The sequence below is a fragment of the Macaca nemestrina genome, chromosome 1, assembly GCF_043159975.1.
Source record: "Macaca nemestrina isolate mMacNem1 chromosome 1, mMacNem.hap1, whole genome shotgun sequence".
Classification (NCBI taxonomy): Eukaryota; Metazoa; Chordata; class Mammalia; order Primates; family Cercopithecidae; genus Macaca; species Macaca nemestrina.
The window spans coordinates 54,886,964-54,906,335 of record NC_092125.1 but is presented as its reverse complement, the minus strand read 5'-3'; the positions used below and the strand labels follow the sequence as shown (position 1 = coordinate 54,906,335).

Sequence of the window (19,372 nt, the reverse complement as noted above, 5' to 3'; positions counted from 1 at the left end):
TTAATTATATTATTTTAATAAATTGTGTAAATATCATTGTATTTTTCTGCTAGCGGTACTATAACAAAGTACCACAGATTTCATAGAAATTTATTTCCTTGGAGGTCTGGAGGATAATAATTTGAGATATAGCTGTCAACAGGGTTGCATTCTTCTGAGGCCTCTTCCTTTGCCTTGTAAATGGTTGTATTCTGTCTATGCCTTTATGTGGCCTTCTCTCTATATGGTGTGTCCTTATTTTCTCTTCTTATTGACACCGGTTATACTGGAGTAGGGCCCACCTGAATCATTGATCTTTAACTTAATTACATCTTTAAGCACTCCTTCTCCAAATGCAGTCGTATTCTCAGGTATTGGGAATTTGGGCTTCAACAAATGAACTTTGGAGGAATGCAGTTGAACCAATGCTACTGAATACACAAAGATGTTTCTCTCTACCAAGGTATTATTCAACTAAATGAGTTACTTTCTCCTTTGAGATATATAGGTGCGACCCTATATATCTAGATACTATATATCTATATCTATATATCTAGACATTTTGCTCAAGTTTACTCTTAGAAAGAGTTCACCGGAGGAGACAAGTTTTCGACTGGAATATCAAATAAGAAAGAATTTGTCATGATTCTTATAGTGCTTTTGAGAAAGTAAGTAAGAAAGTATAGAGCTTATTCTAATCTAATTTAAGTCATTTCAAAATAGTACTGATTTTCTCTATTTTTCTGCATTGCATTCTACTTTAATCTATTTAATCCTTATTTTAAAAAATGTGCCTGTAGCAGTTTAGTTAACAAAGGAAATAACAGGAGAAATTGCTTTTTTTTCATATTGGCACAAATCAAGGTTGATTTTGCACAGCAATTAAAACTAGCAAATCATGTGATAGATAATGCTGTAAAACCTAAAATTCTTAACCTAGAATCAAATAAGGTGGCATAGCTTTGAGAGGAGTGGCTGAGGGAAAAGATACTCTCATAAATTGACAATGGGATTTCTAGTATTATCCTACACTACATTTGTTGGAACATTATAAAGTTTTGGATAATTACAAAATTTGTTTTCTTCATTAATGGCCACACACCCTTGATTCTCCATGATTTTTACCCCATATGGTTCCACTGCTAATGTTATGATGTAGTTCTTTAATATGCAAGGCCTGCATTCAAAGAGATAGTTAATATAGAAAATACATGACTACTGAAGAGAAAACATATCAGAGAACAATGACATAAAGCTATGAAAGGTATTTATTTCTGTATTTGTTTATTGCACATTTGCTAGAAAACTCAGAAATGCAAGTTAAAATTTACTGCATTGCAATGTAAGTTTATATTCTGCTTTTTGATTACATGTATGTTGTGATTTACATATTGCTAATCTTGTTGAAATATTAAATTCTTATGTTAATTAGTTTTAGCAGCTTTCTTAAGGTATAATGGAAATGTAAGAAATGGCATAATTTAAAATATTTTATTTGCGGTTTTGATATATAAATCTATAAAAAATCACTATATGTAAGATTATGAAAATGTCGATCACTCCCAAAGTTCCCCTTGTATTATGAATAAGAAACTTTTGAACATTTTAAGGTTAGAATCTATCTAATGACATGTTTCCTACTTAAAATTTTATAAGTATATTTACATATCTCCATAATGAATATTAAATGCCTTTTACGCTGCAGAACTTGTAAAACAAAGAAAATATTATTCATTTTTTCTTTAAGTTGGAATGAGATTTTTTTCATAAAATTAATTTCTGTTATACTCTCACAAAATATGCTACTTCTGCTAGCATAGTGAATATATCCTATTAGATTTAAAAAAAATTATAGACATACAAAGCTAGATATTACATGAAGTTACAATTAAGAGGGAAGCTGAGTGTTTAGATCTCTTTCAACTTACCTTGTCCATTAGCACAGGAAACCCACAAGGTGAGAATGACATTGATTAGTAACAACATGTTAGATATTCTCAGCAGTATATTAATACAAAAGTTTCAGTTGCACTGTTTGAAATCTTTCATTATGAGTTACCATATAATTCTGAATTTAAGTGCACTACCACGAAGCTAGGTCTTTAAGGTCACTTAGTAAATATCAAAGTTCAGAGAGTTTTGCAAGATGCTTCAATGATTCCTATTAGTGGTTTCACAATCATCTGTGGAATTGATTCCCTGATATGTACATGTACAGTTTTATTTAGCGACAGTAATAGACCAACTCCAAAAGTAACATAAAATATTAATTCATTTTTATTTCTTAGTTTTTGAGCAAAGAGAGTTTTAATAAAGGGAACAAAAGGCTTCTGCAACTATTGGAAGCACTGAGGGAACAAAGGTCGGAAATGCTATTTCCAGAAAATTCCAAAGTTCAGGAGTCTTAGTGATGCCCTCACTAATTATCCATGGTGCTGCAGTGGATGTTTCTCAGGAAAACTTCCAGAAGCAAGGAAAGCTACTGTTGGTGATCTCAGCTGCTACCAGCAGCTGCTGCCAGAGAATGCTTTGTCTTTATCTTCTTCCAAATCTTCTTTAAGTACATCTTATGGAGGAATCTAAGGGAGAAGCAAGCTATGGAGAAAGGGACTTCAGAAACTGTAGTTTCAGACTTATCTTCTGCACTGCAGAAGAAAATGAAGATAGGAGCTGGGTTGATGTTATGTTGAAAATAAACGTCTGGCACACTATTCTACTTCTGAAAATCCTGCTGTTTGAGCATGGCAAGTTGTTTTTTTCCACAAATGGTCACGATACTATCTCCTATCCCAGATACTCTTCTCACAATGAGAACACTAATTTTAAAATTAAACACTGGAAAATAGGTGAAGTTCTTCAACAAACAGATTAATCATAAACGAATAACACTCAGAGTCCACATCACTAAAATTTTCTGTTGTCTTTTGCTTTCCAATACCCAGCTTAATTATTTAAGAATACACTGTATTTTCATGTGTTTACGGAAGCATACTGAGTTTCCGAACTCACAATAGATCGTCCTGGGTACAAAAGTTTCAGCATATTCTTGACATTTAAATATTTTTAAATTTGTGTTTGAGGGTATCTTTTATTTTAAGGTACAATACATTCCTTTGTGTGTGTGTGTATCCACACATACATATAAAAATTTATGTTTTGTTGGAAGAATATAACTCAAGTCCACACATGTTCTCTAATTGACTTCTTCTGTTCTTTCTTTACTTTATTTTACATTATTATACTTGCCATGATTTAAGATTCCATTGATTAAAATAAGAGAATCGTGGAGAGAATAACATCAGCAAAACAGCAGTGTAGGCGTTCTCCAGTTTCTCTCTCTCCTACAGAAATTCAAGTATCAACTACCCAGAGCCAAGTTTACCACTCTGAATATAATAGAATATAAGAGTGAAGCTGTAATATAGGAAACAATTTAAAATAATAGCTACAATAGTGGTTGAAGGATATGTGTTAAAAAGTTGTAAGTTGTGACATCGAAAATTCAAAATGTGGACTGAAGTAGAGTAAAAATGTAGTTTTGATTTTTCTTGTAAAAAGTGAATCACAAGTTGTTATCATGGTAAAATAAGCTGTTATAAATATAAGAATTTTGTGAGCCTCATAGTAACCACAGCACAAATCTATAGTAAGTACACTACAAATAAAAAGAGAAGAGGCAAACAACACTAATAGAAAAAAATCAACCACAAAGGAAGGAAGAAGAGAGGAAGAAAAAAAATATCGGCCAAATGACTAGAAAGCAATTAAAAATGGCAATAGTTAATCTTTGTCTATCAATAATTACTTTGAATAACAATGAATTGAATTATTCAATTAAAAGACATAGAGTGGGTTAGTGGATTAAAAAAAAAGAAACAACGCTCGACTATATGCTCCCTGCAAGAGACCCATATTACCTCCAAGGACTCATAGTCTGAAAGTGAAGTGATAGCAAGAGATACTCCATGCTATTGGAAACAATAAAAGACCAGGAGCAGCTATATGTAAATCAGATAAAGTAGACTTTAAGTAAAAACAGAAAAAGAAACAAAGAAAGTCGTCATATAATGATAAAGGCATCAATTCAGCATAAGCACATGAGAATTGTAAATATATATATATGTAAATATTTATATACACTCAACATTAGAGCAGCTCTATATATAAAGCAAATATTAATAGCTCTAAAAAGAGAGAGAAAGATTGCAATGCAATAATAGTAGGAGACTTCAACTCCCTACTTTCAGCAATGGAAAGATACCCCAGACAGAAAATCAACAAAAAGGCACTGAATTTAAAGTACATTCTAGATCAAATGCCTCTAACAGGCATTTTTGGAATACTTAATTCAACAGCTGTAGAACACATTCTTCTCAACTGCACATAGAATATTCTCTAGAATAGCTCATAAATTAGGCGGTAAAACAAGTTGTAACAAATAGAAAAAAAATTTAGAATTACATCAAGAATCTTTTCTGATCATAATGGTATAAAACTGGTAATTAGCAACAGAAGAAAACTTGGAAATTTTGCAAACATTTGGAAATTAAACAGCATGTTTATTTAAAACCAATGGGTCAATGAAGGAACTAAAAGGAAAATTTGAAACGTTTTTAGACAAATGATCATGGAGACACAACATATGAGATACAACAAAACCAGTTCTAAGAGGAAACTTTATAGCAATAAATGCCTTATCAAAAAGGGGAAAGCTCTCAAATAAACAACCAAACATTGCACCTTAGGGAGCTAGAAAAACAAGAACAACCTTACCAAAAACAAGTAGAAAAGGAAATAACGAATATCAGAGCAGAAACAAACAACATAGAGACTAAATGTAAATACAAGAAAAAGTAAAGATTTCTTTAAAAAAAATAAAAACAAAATTGACCAACCTTTTATTAGACTAAGGAAAAAAAGAGAGAAGATCCAAATAAATAAAATCAGAGGTGAAAAAGGAGACATTACCTCTGGTTCTACAAAAAACCATGAAGTATCATAAAAGACTATAAAAAACAAATATTTGTTAAAAATAAATTTGGTAAACCTGGAAGAAACGGATAAATTTTTGGACACATACAACATATCAAGACTGAATTCGGAATATACAAAGAATCAAAACAGACAAGTAATGAGTAAGGAGATTAAACCAGTAATAAAATTCACCTATCAAAAAAGCCCAAAACCTGATGTCTTCACTGCTCAATTCTAGCAAACATGTTTTTAAAAAGAAAACTGATAGTGTTTTTTCTCAAATTATGCCAAAAAAAAAAGATAATGGAATTTTCTAACTCATTCTTGCATGCCAACATTACCCTAATACCAAAACCAAATAAGGAAATAACACAAAAAGAAAACTACAGACTGATGTCCCTGTTGAACAGAGGTGCTAAAATTCTTAATAAATTACAAGAAAAGTGAATTTCTGTTTGTTTGTTTGTTTGTTTTTGAGAAGGGGTCTCTGTCAGCCCAGTTGGAATGCAGAGGCGCAATCTTGGCTCGTTGTGTCCCTGACATCTTGGCCTCAAGCAATACTTTTACCTCAGCCTCCTGAGTAGCTGGAACTATAGGCTTGTGACAGCACACCTAGCTAATGTTTGTATTTTTTGTAGAGATGGGATTTTTCCATGTTACCTGGGCTGGTCTCAGACTCCTGGGTTCAAGCAATCGGCTCCTCTTAGCTTCCCAAAGTGCGGGATTACAGGCATGAGACACTGTGCCTAGCCTAGAAACTGAACAGCACATTTAAAAATCATTCAGCATAATCAAGTGGAACTCATTTCAAGGAAGCAAAAATGGGTCAACATATGCAACATATGCAAGGAAGCATATCACAATAACAGAATAAACAAAACTATACGATCATTTCAATAGAAGCAGAAAAAGCATTTGAGAAACGGACATTTCTTCATTATAAAGACTCTCAACAAATTAGGCAGAGCAGAGCCAGCTGGAGGAATAGACGGTGATACCAACTATTCCTCTTCCAAGATAAGAATTTAACAACTATCTACACAGAAAAAAAAAACAAAAAAAACAAAAAAAACGAAAAAAAACCTTCATGAAACAAAAGTAAAAAAACAAAAAAACAGGTTAGTACTCGTAGTACCTGGTTTTAACTTCATATCCCTGAAAGAGTCCCAGAAGAGATAGATAAGACAGTCTTGAATCACTGACACCACCAAAGCTTTCCCCTATCTCCACACTTGCAGCTGTGCCATGATATACAGAGCCTTTCTCTAGGCACTGAGGGAAGGAGAACACAGCAACTGTGAGTTATTGAACAAAGTGCTGTGCTGTTAGAGCAGAAAGGAAAATCAGACCAAACTCACCTAACGCCTGCCCATGGAGGGAACATTTAAACCAATCCTAGCCATGATGGAATCATTGATCACAGGGGTCTGAAGTCGAGTTCCTGCAAATCTTGCCATCTAAGGCTACCTACCATGCATTGTGTCTCTAAATAAACTAGAGAGGCAGTCTAGGACATAAGGACTGCAACACTTAATATGAGTCCTAGTGCTGAACTAGGTAGGCCCAGAGACAGTGGATTGGGGGAAGACATGCGATATTCAGAGGCACCAGCTGCAACACCTGGGGCAGCCAAGGGAGTGCTGGCATCACCCAACCCCTAATCCCAGTCTTCACAGTTCACAGCTCCAGAAGAAACCCCTTCCTTCTGCTTGAGGAGGGCAGAGGGAAGAGTGGGGAAGACTTTGTCTTACATCTTGGATATCAGCTTAGTCACAGCAGGACAGGACAATAGTCAAAGTAATGAGGCCCCTGCTCTAAGCTGAAGCACCTAGATGACATTTCTTGACATACCCTGAGCCAAAAGGGAACCCATTGCCCTGAAGGAAATGATGCAGTCATGGCAGCATTCATCCAGGCTAACTAAGAGCCCATGGGCCCTGAATAACCAGCAGTGATACCTAGGTACTACATTGAGGGCCTTAGGAGAGCCTCTGAGACTTGCTGACTTCAGGTACCAGCATGGGCACAGGGGGTAGAAAACCAGTTGGGCTCCTGGGGTCCCCAGTTCCAGGAGTTGACTCATGGATGCATTTCTGGACATGACCTGGACCAGATGAGATCCCAGTGGCCAGAAGGGTGAATCCTAGGCCAGCCAGCACTCAGTACAAACTGACTTAGGAGCACCTAAACCTTAAGGGAACTTCAGCAGTTGTCTGACAGTACTTGTCATGGCCTGGAGTCCTGGAGTGGTGTTAGACCATGAGGTGAGGCTCCTCTGCCTTTAGAAAGGGGAGGGAAGAGTGAGAAGGACTTTAACTTGCCATATGACTGCCAACCCAGTTGCAGTACCATAGAACATCAGGCAGACATCTAAGGTTTTTGACTCTGGTCCCTGACTCACAGATAAAACCTCTGAACCTACCTAGGCCAGGGCCTTTATCACCCTGAGGGGTAAAACACTGGCCTGGTTGTTTTGCCACCTGCTGATTTTAGAGGCCCAGGGCCTGCAGTGAATATAGGCGGTATCTAGGGATGGTGACCTTGGATGACCCAAGGCCCAGTTCTTGGCTGACTTCAGGTCTGACCCAGTGCAGTCTACTGTCAGTGGCCACAGGGGGCATTTTTTCACTCCATACTCATATTTAGGTGACTCAGAACAATGAGACAGACATTCTTTGTGAGAAAGCAAGAGAAGAGAACACGTTTCTCTGCCTGGTAACCCAGAGAATTCTCCCAGATCTTGTTTAAGACCATCAATACCGTACTTCCAGGAGTCTGCAAGAACCACAGCATTACTGGGGTAGGGGTGCCCCCTAAAGCAGATACAGCTTAGGTCACAACACCCAAGTCCTTTCAAATATGTGGAAAGTCTTCCCAAGAAGGATGGTTACAAATAAGCCCAGATAGTGAAGAAAACAGTAAATACCTAACTCTTCAGTGCCCAGACACTAATTAATCTGCTAGCACTAGTTAATCTGCTAGCATTAACGCCATCCAAGAACACATGACCTCACCAAATGAACTAATTAAAGCAATAAGGAACAACCGTGGAGAAACTGAGATATGAGAACTTTCAGAAAAAGAATTCAAAATAGTCTTGTTGAGGAAAATGGAAGAAAATCAAGATAACACAGAGAAGGAGTTCTGCGTTCTATCAGACAAATTGAACAAAGAGATTGAAATAATTTAAAAAAATCAAGCAGAGATTCTGGAGCTGAAACATGCAATTGACATATTGAAGGAGACATTAGACATGCGATTCTTTAATAGTAGAATAGATCAAGCAGAAGAAAGATTTGTTGAGCGTGAAGACAAGCTATGTGAAAATACTGAAGAAGACATTAAACATGCTATTCTTTAATAGCAGAATAGATCAAGCAGAAGAAAGAATTGTTGAGCTGGAAGATAAGTGATGTGAAAATACACAGTCAGAGGAGACAAAAAACCAAAGAATTATAAACAATGAAGTATGCCTACAGGATGTAAAAAATAACCTCCAAAAGGTAAATCTAAGAGTATTGACCTTAAAAAAAGAAGTAGGGAACAAGACAGGAGTGGAAAGTTTATTCAAAAGGATAATGAGAAACAACTTCCCAAACCTAGAGAATGATATCCATATCAAGTACAAGAAGGTTACAGAAAACCAAGCAGATTTAACCCAAAGAAGATTCTCTCAACACATTTAATAATCAAATTATCTAAGGTCAAGGATTAAGGGACTCTTCTAAAACCAGTAAGAAAAAAGGAACAGATAACATAAAATGGAGCACAAATACATCTGGCAGCAGGCTTTTTAGTGGAAACCTTACAGGTCAAGATGGAGTGACATGACATATTTAATGTGCTGACAGAAAAAAACTTTTATCCTAGAATAGAATATCTGGAGAAAATATGCCCCAAACACAAAGAAGAAATAAAGACATTCTCAGATAATCAAAAGGTGATGGATTTTATTACACCAGACCTGTCCTATAAGAAATGCTAAAGGGAATATTTCATTCAAAAAGAAAATGACATTCATGAACAATAAATAATCACCTGAAGACACAAAACTCACTGATAATAGTAAGTACATAGAAAAATACAGAATATTATAACACTGCAACTGGGTTGTGTAAGCTGCCCTTAGTCTAAGTAGAAAGACTAAACAATGAACCAATGAAAAATAATAACTACAGCCTTTCAAGACATAGTCGGTATAATAAGATAAAAATAGAAACAACAAAAAGTTTGAGAGCAGAAGAAAAAATTAAGGTGGAGAGTTTTTATGAATTTTCTTTTTGCTTGTTTGTGCAAACAGTGTTAAGTTGTTTTCTGGTAAAAAAAAAATCAGGTTATAAGAAAGTATTTCCAATTCTTACAGTAAGTTGAAACCAAAAAACATACGATGGAGACACAATAAGTAAAAAGCAAGAAACTAAATCGTATCACCATAAATAATCAACCTCACTAAAGGAAGACAAAAGGGAAAGAAAAAAGGAAGAGGAGATCATGAAAAAAACAGAAAACAAATACCAATATTGCAATAATAACATTGAAGGTAAATGGACTAAACTTTCCAATCAAAGGACACTGACTGGCTGAAGAACGAAAAAACAAGACCCATTGATTTTGTTGCCTATAAAAAACACACTTCACTTCACAAAACCTATGGGATATAGCAAAATTCATATCAAGAGAAAAGTTTATAGCTATAAGTGACTACATCAAAAACAAAAAAAGGAAAAACTTCAAATAAACAATTTGATGATTCATGTAAAATAACTAGAAAAGGAAGGGCAATGCAAACCCAAAATTCATAGATGAAAATAAATGATGAAGTCAGAGAAGATAAACTTGAAATTGAAGTGGAAAAAAAATGAAGATCAATGAAACAAAAGTTGGTTTTTTGAAATATTAAACAAACTGATAAACTTTTATCTAGACTAAGAGAAAAGAGAGATTCAAATAAATTAAATCAGAAATGAAAAAGGAGACATTATATCTGATACTGCAGAAATTTATCATTATTGGACACTAAGTGTAAATACATGCCAAAAAAATTGGAAAATCTAGAAGAAATGGACAAATTCCTACACACATATAATCTACTAAAATTAAATCAGAAAGAACAAAACCTGAACAGATCAAATATTAATACAATTAACATGAGATTAATTAGTAGTGAGATCAAAGCAAGAATAAAATGTCTGATAGTAAAGAGAAGCTCAGGACATGATACCTTCACTGTTGAATTGTACCTAACATTTAAAAAAGAACTAGTACCAATTCCACGCTAACTATTTTGAAAAATAGAGGAGGAGAAGGAGGAGGAGGATATATTTCCCAATTCATTCTGTGAGGCCAACATTACCCTGATATGAAAATCAGAAAAAGATACATAAAAATGAAATATCTCCGATAAATATAATTATTCTCAACAAAACAATAGCAAACTAATTTAACAATATTTAGGAAGATTATCCAACATCACCAAATGGGATTTATCCTTGAGATGCAAGGATGGTTCAACGTACACAACTCAATCATTGTGATACATCATATCAACAGAATGAAGGATATAAACCATATTGTCATTTCAATTGATGCCGAAAAGACATTTGATAAAATTCAAAATCCTTCATGATGAAACACTAAAGAAAACTGAGGATAGAAAGAACACAACCAAACATCAAAACTGTGTTTGACAGACGCACAGCTACTCTCATGCTGAATGGAGAAAAACTGAAATCCTTTCCTCTAAGTACTGGAACATGGCAAGGATGCCCACTATCACCACTGTTATTCAACATAATACAGGAAGTCCTGGCTATAGCAATCAGACAAAAGAGGGATATAAAAGGTATGCAAACTGAAAAGAAAGAAGCCAAATTATCTTTGTTTGCAGATGATATAACTTTTTATTTGACAAAACCTAAAGTAATCACCAGAAAGCTATTAGAACTAATAAATCCAGTAAAGGTGCAAGATATAATATCAACATAAAAAATCAGTAGCATTTCTATATGTCGACAGCAAACAATCTGAAAAAAATCCAAAAGGTAATCCCATTTACAATAACCACACATAAAAAGAAATAATTAGAAATTGACTTAACCAAAGAAGTCAAAGATCTCTATAAGGAAAACAGTAGAACACTAAAAAAAGTAGTTGAAGTGGACACCAAAACATAAAAAGATATTTCATGATCATGGATTGGAAGAATCAATATTGCTGTGTATATCACTAATGCCGTGTATATACCAGCAGTGAACGGAAATCAGTGTATATAAGAGATATCTACACCTCTGTTTGTTGCCTCATTGTATACAGTAGCTATGATTTGGAAGCCACCTAAGTGTCCATCAACAGATGAATGAATAAATAAAATGTGGTACACATACACAATGGGGTACTATTTAGTCATAATAAAGAATGAGATCCAATCATTTGCAACAACATGGGTGGAACTGGAGATCATTATTTTAAGAGAAATAAGCCAGACACAGAAATACAAATCTCACATGTTCTCACTTATTTGTGGCATCTAAAAATCAAAACAATTGAACTCATGGAAATAGAAAGTTGAAGGATGGTTACCAGAAACTGAAGGGTGGTATAGGACTAGAGGGGAGGTGGGGATGGTCAATGTGTATCAAGAAAAAAAAAAGAAAAAATAAATAAGACCTTCTATTTGAAAGCACAACAGGTTGGCTATAGTCATAACTTACTTGTACATTTTTAAATAACTTATAGAGTGTTATTGGATTATTGGAACTCAAAGGATAAATCCTTGAGGGGATGTATACCCCATTCTCCATGATGTACTTATTTCACATTGTATGCCTGTATCAAAACATTGTAAGTATTCCATCAATACATACACCTACTATACACCTACTATATACACAAAAAATTTTAAAAATATAGTTATAGAAGAAATGTACTTCAATACCATGAATAGCATATATGGCAAACCCATAGCTAACTTTTATATTCCATGAGTAAAAGTGGAAATCTTTTTCTCTAAGATCAAAACAAGTCAAGGATGCTTGCCTTCACCACTTTTATTCAAGATAGTACTAAAAGTTTTAGCCAGAGCTTTTTGGCAAAAGAAAGAAATAAAAGGCATCCAAGTTAAAAAGAACTATTTACAGACATTAGGGTTTTATATGCAGAAAGCTTTAAAGACTCTACAAACAAACTGTTAGAAATATTAAGCAAATTCCGTAGAGTTACAGAACAAAATCAGCATATGAAAATCAGTAGAATTTTATATGCTAAAATCAACTCTCTGAAAAAGAGACAAAGAAATTAATCTTATTTAAATTGATACAAAAAAATAAAATAATTAGGAATTTAATTGAGGAAGTGAAAGATCTCTACAATGAAAACCATATAGAAAAGCAAGATTGAAAATGGTGAAAAATTCAGCTAATACCCATATAGGGAGGAAGAGTTTGGAGCTCAAGGTGAGCATAATTTGTTAAATTCCTCACATTGTACTGGAACTCAAAACATATGTCTTAGGAGTAAATGCCATGTCCCAGGAGTGGACTAAGTGCTATACATTTAGAATAAGTCAAAACTGAAGTAGATTCACCATAAGAAAACTGAAACTCATGACTTCATAAGATGATAGTTTTCTAGCAGGAACATTACTTCTTTTTTTTTTTTATTATTATACTTTAGGTTCTAGGGTACATGTGCACAACCTGCAGGTTTGTTACATATGTATATATGTGCCAGGTTGGTGTGCTGCACCCATTAACTCGTCATTTACATTAGGTATAGCTCCTAATGCTCTCCCTCCCCCACCCTCCCCACAATAGGACCCGATGTGTGATGTTCCCCTTCTTGTGTCCAAGTGATCTCACTGTTCAATCCCCACCTATGAGTGAGAACATGCGGTGTTTGATTTTCTGTTCTTGCAATAGTTTGCTGAGAATGATGGTTTCCAGCTGCATCCGTGTCCCTACAAAGGACAAGAACTCATCCTTTTTTATGGCTGCATAGTATTCCATGGTGTATATGTGCCATATTTTCTTAATCCAGTCTGTCACTGATGGACATTTGGGTTGATTCCAAGTCTTTGCTATTGTGAATAGTGCATTATTTCTTATAAAGAGAAAAATCGGTATTATTCTGACATGCATAGCAGGATCTGTAATCATCACAATGTGTTATTGGCATTGCCCAGAGAACAATAAAACACTTCTAGATAGGTAAAGAAGCAGAAAATATGGCCTACATTTAGGAGAAAAAGATCTATCAATAATGCTAAAGACAAACTGTATAAAAAATATAATAAATTAAGCAAAACCTCTCCCATAACTTAAAATGACTGAAAATGTAAGTCAGAGAATCTTCAGGAAAATATATATGTAATATATATATATTTAAAATACATATTTTTAATATATACTTTAATATATAAATATATATAAATATATAAATATATATCACATATAAAATATATATTACATATATTAATATATATCACATGTAAAATATATATTACATATATATTAACATATCACATATAAAATATATATTACATATATTTATATATACATACATTTATATATATTTTATATTATATATTATATACAAAATATATATATTACATATATTTATATATTTATACATACATTTATATATTTTTATATATATTTTATATGTAATATATATATTTATATTACATATAAAAATATATAATATATATGTAAATGGTGAAGAGATGTGGAATTTTAGTTGGATGACATTTAGCCCAGTATAACATGTTAATGAAAACTTTTTCAGTTATAATTAAATTTTACTCTATCTGTAAGTGGTGTATGTAAAACCTTTTAAAAAGTATTGTAATTTTCAAAACTATTGTTATTAATTTTAAACATGGTTGTTTTTGAAATTCTGAAAAAAAGAAAAAGAAATATTTAAAAAAAAAATTTTTTTTCCAAGTGTTCCAACCTTTCGGAACAGCTGTGATTGGTCAGAAGTGTGGATTATAATAAACTTTAAAATGCAGCACAAGGTGTTTTCACAGTTCTTTGCACAAAATATAAGCAGAACTTACTTACCAAGGACCTTAGTGAAGAACACCAGGAATCCACTAATATTGTTAAGTGTGCTATTAACAAAAAGAAGAGTAAGCCCCTTCATTAATTACTTTTTAAAGTATAGCATAGCAAAAAACCCTCATTATCCAACACTACACATGCAAGTAGGTTCTTCAGTGGATTTTTTTAAGGAGATTATATGATTGTATACATTATTTGATACTATTTTAATTTTTTCAAAATTCAGTGAATACAAAGTGAAATACCCAAACTGAAACATGCTTCAGGCCCTTGTCTTTTTTCCATAAAATTTTTCTTATGAAATAACTTTAGACTTACATAAAAGTTGTAAAGAGTATTCAGATAAGGTCTTTGTTGATCTGAAAATCAATAAAACAAAGATTAGATTTATTACATGAATATCAATTGAACTTATTTTTTGTAAGAAAAGCATACTTATAACAAGTGTTTAGCATCTTTTCCTGTAGTAGTCAGAAAAGCTAGGCTTAAATATATTAAATAGAACATATCTACCCACAGCAATATATAATAATCACTATTATTATTATTGTGACCACCATGCTGTACAATAGATAGTACAATGTATTCCTCTAGTCTAACTGAAACTTTACACCCTTTGACCAACACCTCCCTAGAACCACCCCCATCCCTTCAGCCTCTGGTAACCACCACTCCACTCTCATCTTCTGTAAATGTGAATTTTTTAGATTCCACATATCAGTAAGATCATGCAGGATTTGTCTTTGTGTTGAATTTATTTTAGTTAGCATAATATCCTCTAGATTCAACCACGTTTTCACTATTGAAAAAATTGTCTTCTTTTTAGTCTGTATAGCCTTCCACTGTGTGTATATACCACATTTTCTTTTTTGTAAACATTTTCATGTATTTTTTATTGAAAATAAACGTTGCATATGTTGATTATGTACAATATATTATTTTGAAATATGTATACATTATATAATGGCTAAATCAAGCTAACAAATACATGCTTCACTTCACATACTTCTCATTCTTTTGTGTGTGGTGAGACTACTTAAAGTCTGCACTCAATAGTTTTCAAGAATAAATCATATTAACTATAGTCACCATGTTTTACAACAGATATTTCGATTTATTTCTCCTATCTAACTAAAATTTTTTATCCTTTGACCAACATCTCTCCACCCTCATTCCATCTCAGTCCTGGTAACCACCACTCTACTCTTTCTATGAATCCAACTTTTTAAGTTCTGCATATAAGTAGGATCACGTGGTTTTGTCTGTCTTATTTCACTTAGTGTCTTCCATGTTCATTTTATGTTTTTGAAAATACAGAATTTCCTTTTTTCAAGGCGAATACTCTTCCATTGTGTATATACACCACATTTTCTTGATCTATTCACATGTAATGGATACTTAAGCTGATTCCATATTTTGGGTATTATAAATAATGCTATAATGAACATGGAATGCAGATAACTCTTGGACATATTGATTTCATTTTCTTTGTACATTTATTCAGTAGTGGGATTACTGGATTGATCATATGTTCTGTTTTTCATTTCTTGACAAACTGTATACTATTTTCCATAATGGCTGTACTAATTTGCATTTCCACCAACAATGTGCAAGTGTGCCCTTTTCTCCATATGTTTGATAACACTTGTTTTTTGTATTGCTGATAAAAATACTTGTTGGCCATTTGTACATCTTCTTTTGAGAAATGTCTCTTCAGGTATATTGGCTATTTTTAAGTTGGTTTATTCATTTTTATTAGCCATTGAGTTGAGTTTGTTATATATTTTGAATATTAATCCTTTAACAGATGTATGCTTTCCATTTTTTTTTTCCAATCCATGAGTTGTCTCTTCACTCTGTGCATTAATTTGCTATGCAGAAGCTTTTTAGTTTGGTGTAATACGATGTGTGTATTTTTCCTTTTGTTGCCTGTGCTTGGGGGTCCGATCCAAGAAATCATAGCCCAGACCAATGTCATGGATTTTTTTCTCCTTTGTTTTCCTCTAGCAGTTTTATAGTTTCAGGCTTTCATGTAAGTCTTACATATATTCTGAGTAGATAGTTTTATGGAGTGCGAAACAGGGTTCCATTTCACCTACATGTGAATATTCGATTTTCCCGGCAAGATGTAGTGAAGAGTCTATTATTTTCCCATTGTGTGTTCTTGGCATCTTTATTGAAAATACATTGAATTCTATTCTGTTTTATTGGTAGATATGTCTTGTTTTATGCCAATGTCATACTATCTTGACTAAGTTAGCATCATAAAGTAAATCAAAATTTAGAAGTGTAATGCCTCCAGCTTTGTTCTTTTTAATCAAAATTGCTTTGACCTTCTGGATCTCTTATTTTATACAAATTTTTGAATTGTTTTTCATGTTTCCGTGAAAAATGACATTAGTATTTTGATGGGGACTACATTGAATTCTTACATCATTTTGTGTAATATGAACATTTTAACAATATTAAATCTTGCCGTCCATGATCATGGGCTATTTTTCTGTTTACGTGTGTCTTCTTCAAATTTTTACATCAATATTTTATTGTTTTCAATATATAGATTTTTGAGATCCTTGGTTAAATTTACTCCTAATTATTTTATTTTTTGCTGTCATCACAAAACAAATAGGTTTTTAAATATCTTTTTCAGATAGTTTATTGTTAGTGTATAAGAAACAAAAAAGAAGCAAAATCTAAGAATGAAGAAAACTAGTGAAAATTAATATACAACTCTATGAATTTGGTAATAGGGTCAATCAAAGATGAGAAATATTTCAAGCAATTTTTGAAAAGAGGATTCACACTCAGAGTCAACTATCTAGGAACAAAATAAACAAAGAAATTTTAATTTCACTTAGTAGTTTAGTAATAGCGATGTTTCATTATACTTTTGACATTTTCATGAATCAATCAGTAAAGACAAATGACACAAGAATATATTTAATGAGTACAAAAATATAGTTAGATAGAATAAAAAAGATCTAATATTTGATAGCACAACAGGGTGACTACAGCCAAAAGTAATTTATTGTACATTTAAAAATAACTAAAATGTATATGTAATTGGATTGTTTGTAACACAAACAAAGGTTAAAAGCTAGAGATGATGAGTAACTTATTCACCCTGATGTGATTATTAGACATTGTATGCCTGTATCAAAATATTTCCTGTACCCCATACATATATAGACCTATGATGTACTCATAAAACTGAAAAATAAAAATATACATACTAAAGTTGCTTTAATGCATGTATCATCATATTTGAATTGTAAAATCCAGTAAGAATTATAAACTTTTATTTTTTATTTATGTTTCAAAGACTTTACCACCAAAAATCCCTGAAAATAATTATATTTCCAAAGTATTGAACATTCCCATCTATTAGCAATGCTTCATGTCTCTTGAGTTCTAAATTATATTCTGCTTTAAAAATAATAAGACTTTCTCAGAAACATGTATGATTTTGACTGTTGGGCAGAGGAAATGTAAAGTGAACTTAGAACATGTCTTGGTGGACAAAAACAAACCAAAAGAAATGCTCAAATACTAATTAGGACATGTGAGAAGTAATGAGGAGTCAGTTTCCAGAGGCACTGAGTAGCCAAATTTAGGACAATTTGAGCTTCAAATGGAATAAAAACTGTATTTATTTTAACAGATTGAATAAATCAAAATTAAGGACACCAAAGTGATATACACAACTACAACAACACACAATAAATCTTTTCTTTTTATAAAAAGAAGTATTTATATTGCCAATATCTAGAAGTATTATTTTGGTCCATTAACTTCCATTTTTCTTTGATTAATGTAATCTTTTTTTCACTTTTATAAAAGTATCATTGGCAAATACAAAGTTTTACATTCATGTTATACAACATAATATTTTAAAAATGATCATCACAATGAAGCTAATCAAATGTCTAGTATCTCACCTAGTTACCTTTTGTGTGTATAAGTAAAGTCAGAACACTTAAGAACTATTGTCTTTGTAATTTTCAGTATATATTAATAAAAACTATAGTCACCATGCTTTACACTAGGTCTCCAGAACTTATTCACCTTATAACTTGCATCCTCTGATGGACATCTCTCCATTTCTCCTACCGTGCAACCTCTGGTAACTACCCTTCTACTTTCTGTTTCTATGAGCTCAGGTGTTTTTTAGAGTCCACATATAAATGGCATCATGCAGCATTTGTCTTTCTGTGTCCGGTTTACTTCACTTACTTAATACTTGTCAGGTTTGTCCATGTCGTTAAAAATGGCAGAATTTCCTTCTTTTTAAAGGCAGAATTTAATGTGTTCCACTGTATATATACACCACATTTTCTTTATTCAATCATCTTTGACAGAAACGTAAGTTGTTTCCATATCATTGCTATTGTGAACAATGCTACAATAAACGTCATGAGAGTGCAGATATTTCTTTGACATACTGATTTCATTTTCTTTGTTTATATACCCAGAAGTGAAATTGCTGAATCATATGATAGTTCTGTGTTTAATATTTTGAGGAACCTCCATACAGTTTTCTACAATGGATGTAACAATCTGCATTCCCACCCACAATGTACAAGTGTTTCCTTTTTTCCACATCCTAACCAACACTTGTCATGAAGCTTCAGTGAAATTATTGAAAAATTTCTGGGGACAACACCCCAAAAGCAATCAGCAGTTTACAAACAGATAAGTCATTTTAGGCAGAGAAAAGACAGTGTTAAGGATGAAGCCCAAGTGGCAGACTAGCCACACTAATTTCTGAGAACAAAAATTCATTTTGCTTATACCTGGATTAAAGAGGACTGATGATTAAGAGCAGAATTAATAGCCAACACCATAATTAGTTCACTAGTTCACCTTAGAAATTCTGATGGAAAAATTAATGTTAAAGCAAAATTTCCATTAAATGAGCACCAAGATACATTGCACCTTAATGAGGTGTAGTAGAAAAGAGAATAGGTTTTTTTTTTTTTTTGAGAGGGATTCTCCCTCTATCACCCAGGCTGGAGTGCAGTGACGCGATCTCAGCTCACTGCAAAGCTCTGCCTCTCAGGTTCACGCCATTCTCCTGCCCCCAACTGCACGACAGGCCCCGGTGTGTGATGTTCCCCTTCCTGTGTCTAACTGATCTCATTGTTCAATTCCCACCTATGAGTGAGAGCATGCAGTGTTTGGTTTTCTGTTCTTGCGATAATTTGCATTCCTACATTACAGTCTTGATTTGCTTCTTCCTGATTTCTTTCTTTTGCCTATTTTTTTGTTTTTATTATACTTAAGTTCTAGGGTACATGCGCACAACATGCAGGTTTGTTACATACGTATACATGTGCCATATTGGTGTGCTGCACCCATTA

General features: G+C 33.1%; 1 protein-coding gene and 1 long non-coding RNA gene across 2 annotated transcripts in view; both read right to left on the bottom strand.

The window, feature by feature from the left end:
• The window catches only part of LOC105484652 (complement factor H-related protein 4), a 46,735-nt gene extending 44,668 nt beyond the window's left edge, over positions 1 to 2,067 (bottom strand). Inside the window, 1 exon segment of the mRNA XM_071077525.1 lies at positions 1,908 to 2,067. Coding sequence (XP_070933626.1) covers positions 1,908 to 1,965 — 58 coding nt within the window. The 5' untranslated portion in view covers positions 1,966 to 2,067.
• Positions 2,068 to 12,774: 10,707 nt separating this feature from the next.
• Positions 12,775 to 14,352, bottom strand: LOC139356590 (uncharacterized). Its single transcript, XR_011608622.1, has 3 exons — positions 14,331 to 14,352; positions 14,013 to 14,062; positions 12,775 to 13,050 (listed from the first exon to the last, which is right to left on the bottom strand). It is a non-coding gene; the product is annotated as an uncharacterized lncRNA (long non-coding RNA).
• Between the last annotated feature and the right edge of the window lie 5,020 nt (positions 14,353 to 19,372).